Raw genomic sequence first — 5,710 nt, 5'->3', positions numbered from 1 at the left:
GGAGGCGGAGGTTGCAGTGAGCCAAGATTGCACCACTGCACTCCAGCCTGGGCAACAGAGTGAGACTCCATCTCAAAAAAATATATAAATAAAAATAAAAACAAAATAAAAAATAAAAAACAAGATTTAGTAGATACCCAGATCCTCTAATCTTGCCAATTAACTTCCTGCTCCAGGCCATAAGTGATCCTCTTTATACCCTGCAAAACGTTCACCTCCCACACATCCCAGACACTCACATGGGTAAACTCTGACTCTGCAACTTCAAGCTTTTCCAAGGTTGTACTAACAGGCGAAAAAAAACAGAAGCAGAGAGAAAAAGAATTAGAAGACAACAACAAAGGACTCCCCTCTTAAATCTTATACTACTTCTCTAATTTTCACTTCAGAATCAATTTAGAATTTGGAAAGAAGAGGCTAAAAAGCTACTAGATTTTGAAGCATACCGTTTTATTTATTTATTTTTTTTTTTGAGACGGTGTCTCACTTTGTCACCCAGGCTGGAGTGCAGTGGCGTGATCTCTGCTCACTGCAAGCTCCACTTCCCAGGTTCACGCCATTCTCCTGCCTCTGCCTCCTGAGTAGCTGGGACCACAGGCGTCCACCACCACATCCAGCTAATTTTTTTTTGTATTTTTAATAGAGTCGGGTTTCACCATGTTAGCCAAGATGGTCTCGATCTCCTGACCTTGTGATCTGCCCGCCTCGGCCTCCCAAAGTGCTGGGATTACAGGCGTGAGCCACCGTGCCCGGCAAAGCACACTGTTTTAATTAACTATATTTGGCTTCTTGAATACTATAAAACATTTCCCAGTACTCTGCCCTCTTCTGTTTCAATCTCCAGATGTGGTAGGTACCCTCTAAGATTCCCCCCAATAATCCCTGCCTCCTGAGATCCATGCCATTGTGTAATTCTCTCCCCTCTTGAGTGTAGGCTGCACTTAAGTGATTCTCTTCTCGTGAACAGAATGTGGCACAGGAGATGGAATGTCAATTTGGAGATTAGATTATAAAAATACTATAGCTTCTTCTTGGACTCATGCTCTAGCCCCTGCTTGCCTGCTCTGAGGAAATTTAGCTCCTACGCTAAGAGCTGGCTATGGAGAGGGCGATGTGACAAAGGAACTGAATACTGCCAACAACCATATAAGTGAGCTGAGAACCTGATCTTCCCTCAGATAAGCTTTTGGACTAATAGCTTGACTGTAATCTCCAGAAAGAACCCGAGCCAAAGGCATCCAGCTAAGGTACAGAAACTGGGATAACAAACTTTTGTTTTCTTTTTTTTTGAGACGGATCTCACTGTTGCCCAGGCTGAAGTGCAGTGGCACAATCATGGCTCACTGCAACCTCTGCCTCCCAGGTTCAAGCAATTCCCTCACTTCAGCCTCCTGAGTATCTGGGATTATAGGCACGCATCACCATGCCTGGCTAATTTTTACATTTTTAGTAGAGACGGGGTTTCACCATGTTGGCCAGGCTGGTCTCGAACTCCTGGCCTCAAGTGATCCACTCTCCTTGGCCTCCCAAAGTGCTAGGATTACAGGTGTGAGCCACCACACTCGGACTGAGATAACAAATGTTTGTTTTTGACAGCTAAGTTTGGGGGTAATTTGTTACACAATAATAGATAATACAGATTTTTGTACCTGGAATTGAGGTGCTGCTGTCACAAAAATCTAAAATTTGGGGGTGGTGGCCCGGTGCGGTGGTTCATGCCTGCAATCTCAGCACTTTGGGAGCCTGAGGCAGGCAGATCACCTGAGGCCATGAGCTCAAGACCAGCCTGAGCAACATGGCAAAACCTCGTCTCTATCAAAAATACAAATATTAGCCAGGCGTAATGGTGCATGCTTATAATCCCAGATACTCAGGAGGCTGAGGTAGGAGAATCGCTTGAACCTGGGAGGTGGAAGTTGCAATAAACCAAGATAGTGCCACTACATTCTAGCCTGGGTGACAGAGGGAGACCTTGTCAGCGGAGACTGCAGTGAGCCAAGATTGTGCCACTGAACTCCAGCCCGGGCAACAGAGTGAGACTCCATCTCAAAAAACAAAACCAAAACATTGGGGGTGGCTTGGAGGAGCATTTTAGTGAAAAGTTAGTGTCCTGAATATGCTGTTTATAGAATTTTGGACTTAAATGGGGTTACCAGTGAGGGCTTAAACTGAGAAAAATTTTATTGGAAATTGAAGGAAAGGAGATCCTAGTAAGGTAGCAGCATAAAGTTTAGCAACAATGTGATGTGTGCTTATGTGAAAAGTAGAATATGTGCCTCAAGAATTGGACAATCTAGCTAAGGAGATTTAGAAGCAAAGTCCTGAAGGTGCCACCTGGTTTTCTCTTGATGCTTATAGGAAAATGTAAGAGAAGAGAAAGAAATTATGGGAAGGACTATTAAACAAAAATGCCAGAACTTGATAGGTTTTGAAAATACTAAGTCTCTCCAGAGAGCAAACGATGCTAAAATTAAGAAATGACAGGCCACATACTGTGGCTCACTTTAGGAGGCAGAGGGAGGAGGACTGTTTAAGACCAGCCTGGTTAACACAGTGAGACATCATGTCTACCCAAAAAAACGAAAAAGGCTTTTGAGCAAGGATAAGTTCCAGGGCACTGCCAAGAAAATGTGTTCTAAAGATGAAGCCAAACGTGACTGTGAAACATTTCATTAAGACCTCAGAAAAACAAAAGGTATTGGTTCAGAGTGTAGTCAGCCCTCAGTACCTGTGGGGAACTAGTTCCAGGACCTCTCCTTGAATATCAAAATCCACAAGCACAAGTCTCTTACGTAGATTGCATATAACTTATGCACATCTTTCATACACTTTATTTTTATTTATTTATTTTTTTGAGAAAGGGTCTCGTCGCTCTGTCACCCAGGCTGGAGTCCAGTGGCACGATTTCGGCTCACTGCAACCTCTGCCTCCTGGGTTCAAGCGATCCTACTGCCTCAGCCTCCTGAGTAACTGGGACTACAGGCACATACCACCACGCCTAGCTAATTTTTTAATATTTTTGGTAGAGATGGGATTTTGCCATGTTGCTCAGGCTGATCTGAAACTCCTAGGCTCAAGTAATCTGGCCGCCTCTATCTCCCACAAGTGTTGGGATTACAGGTGTGAGCCATCATGCCTGGCCCTTCATATACTTTAAATCATTCCTAGATTATTTATAACTAATACAATGTAAATGCTATGTAAACAGCTGTTACACTGTATTGTTCAGGGAATAATGACAAGAAAATTCTGTACATGTTAAGTACAGACACAACCATTGTAGGCCTAACTGTACATGTCAGCAACAACATAACATTTTCAGAATTTTTACTATTTTTTCTTTTCTTTTTTTTTTTTTTAAGGGAAGGGGGTCTCATTTTATTGACCAGGTTGGTCTCAAACTGCCTCAAGCAATCCTCCCACCTCAGCCTCCCAAATGGTGGGATTATAGGCATAAGCCACCACACCAGGCTCTCAAGTATTTTCAGTCCACAGTTGGTTGAATCTGGGACGTGGAACCTGTGGATATGGAGGGCTGATTGTGCTATTCAATCATACAAAAGGCTGTTCAAAAGATTGTTTCACAGATCCTTTCAACCGAAAAGCAGGGTCTGTAAGCAGCTTAGGTCTCATGAAGAAGATATTTATGAGTGTGGCTTTTGTCTAATGGAGTAAATCCCAAGGAGAATCACAGGAGGCCCACAAAATCTTCTGTATCAGTAGAAACACTGCCACCTTGGATCAAAAAAGCCAGAAACAGTACAAAATAAAGAGACCACTAGTTCCCCCAAAATTCTACTGGAAAGAAGCAGGCTGAGAAAAGAACTCATGTAAAAACACACTCTAGCTTTGATGAAAAAGGAAGACTCAGAAGACAAAACCAAGAGTCTACAGGGTAGAGCCAAGAACCATGGAGAATTATTCTGCTTTGAGGCCTAATAAAAGAAACTCCAACATTTCCTGGATTTTGGAACAGCTAATAAAATCAATGACTCCTTTTTGTGCCTCCCATTCTCCCCTTTTATGTACAGAAATGTGTATATTGGTTATCTAATGCCTGGCTCACCACTGTATGCTAGGTACAAGGGGAAAGAATAACCGTCTCTTTAGTTCCACAAGTTCACAGATTGAGAAGAATTGTACTTAAGGAGCTGTGCTTAAAGAACTATACCTGGGGGGGCTCATCCAAACCTGGACCTAATTTAAGTAATAAAACTCTGGACTTTGAGCTAATGTTACAATGGGATGAGACTGCTGGAGATCCTGGAAGGGGTCAGTTTATTTTGGACATGGAGGTATGTAAATTACTGGAGACCAGAGGGCAGACTACGACAAGCAGTTTCGAAGATGGCTCGCAATGATCCCTGCGCCTCCTGGTATTCACACCTATGGGTAATCCCTTCCTCTTGAGTGTGGGCTGCATTTAGTGAACAGAATATAGCACAAGTAGTAGAATGTCAATTCTGAGATTAAGTTATAAGAGGCTACTGTTTCTGCATAGGCACATACTCTCTTGTTCACTGTCAGATAGGCCAGGTGCCATGTTCTGAGCTGTCCTATGGAGAAGTCCATGTAGCAAAGAACTGAGGGAAGCCCCCAGACAACAGCCAGCAAGGAACTAAGGCCTTCAGTTCAGCAACCCACAAGGAACAGAATCCTACCCATAACCACATAAATAAGCTTAGAAGCAGATTCTCCTATTTGAGCCTTCAGATGAGACCCCAGCCCTGGCCAACAGCTTAAATGCCACCTCATGAGAAATCTTGAGCCAGAGGACCCAGCTAAGCTGGGCCTGGATTCCTGACCCACAGAAAGTATGATATATGTTTGTTATTTTAAGCCACTAATCTTTGGGGTAATTTATTACGATGCAATCATATTATAGAGGTTTCCAAGGACTTGAAAAGAGAGAGATTATATGGAGAAAGGGGCCAATAAACAAACCTTGTAGTTAGCATTTGCAAAGTCTCTCCAACTATAGGTGAGAAACTGGGGTCAGGAATAGGTGAGCCCTCACTGATTTCCTCCAAAGGTGGAGTCTGAGGTAAAACATCAGGACGACCAAGGTGAACGCCTAGAAAAAAGAAAGAGAAGATGGGGTACGGTAAATACAAGGAAAAATATGTAGCAGCTTGGCTTCCTGGATAGAAATGGGAGCAGAGGTCCTAGCCGGACAAGGTAAAGGCTCAGAAGGAAGGGACGGAGTACCCAATCACATGGAGACCCCAGCCATAGTGCTGACCTGGCTCCACTTCCGCCTTTGTTGTCACTTGTGCCTTGTGTTCCCCAGAGACCGATGGCTGGTAAGTAATGCAGGAGTTGCCACTGGAGCCTACTCGCCGAGAGAAAGATGAGCCAGATCGAAACTTTTTGGAAGGAGAAGGCTTCACTTCAAAAGGGAAAGAGAGAGCCTACTTAGCAACCACTACCAAGACATCCATACAAGTAAATTGCTAGTATCCCCAATACACACCCAAAGTTGGTCTGAAAAGTGAAAAGGCTAATGTCAACAAAGATGGGCTCTATGAATTACTATTCAGAGAACAAGGTGTTAGCTCACTTCACTTTCCAAGAGGCATAAAACCTAGAAGAAAGGAAACATATCCACACCTACCCCTCCAACATGGAGCCTTGACAGCTGCTCTACTTCCATCAGATGAAATGTACCCTAATGCATAATTCCTTTTTTTTTTTTTTTTTTTTTTTGAGA

General features: G+C 43.3%; 1 protein-coding gene across 4 annotated transcripts in view; it reads right to left on the bottom strand.

Annotated features, from left to right (window-relative positions):
* The window catches only part of PIP5K1A (phosphatidylinositol-4-phosphate 5-kinase, type I, alpha), a 52,426-nt gene that overhangs the window by 1,054 nt on the left and 45,662 nt on the right, over positions 1-5,710 (bottom strand). For 3 of the 4 annotated variants that reach the window (XM_011937852.1, XM_011937855.1, XM_011937854.1), the window contains 3 exons: positions 5,243-5,389; positions 4,945-5,074; positions 240-285 (listed from right to left, as the gene is read on the bottom strand). In XM_011937852.1, coding sequence (XP_011793242.1) covers positions 240-285; positions 4,945-5,074; positions 5,243-5,389 — 323 coding nt within the window. The remainder of the gene's footprint in view (positions 1-239; positions 286-4,944; positions 5,075-5,242; positions 5,390-5,710) is intronic. The other variant, XM_011937856.1, reaches the window with a different exon arrangement.

This window comes from Colobus angolensis, unplaced genomic scaffold (assembly GCF_000951035.1).
Source record: "Colobus angolensis palliatus isolate OR3802 unplaced genomic scaffold, Cang.pa_1.0 Scaffold169, whole genome shotgun sequence".
Lineage (NCBI taxonomy): Eukaryota > Metazoa > Chordata > Mammalia > Primates > Cercopithecidae > Colobus > Colobus angolensis.
The sequence above is the reverse complement of the archived record's forward strand: the minus strand, read 5'-3'. Positions and strand labels throughout refer to the sequence as shown.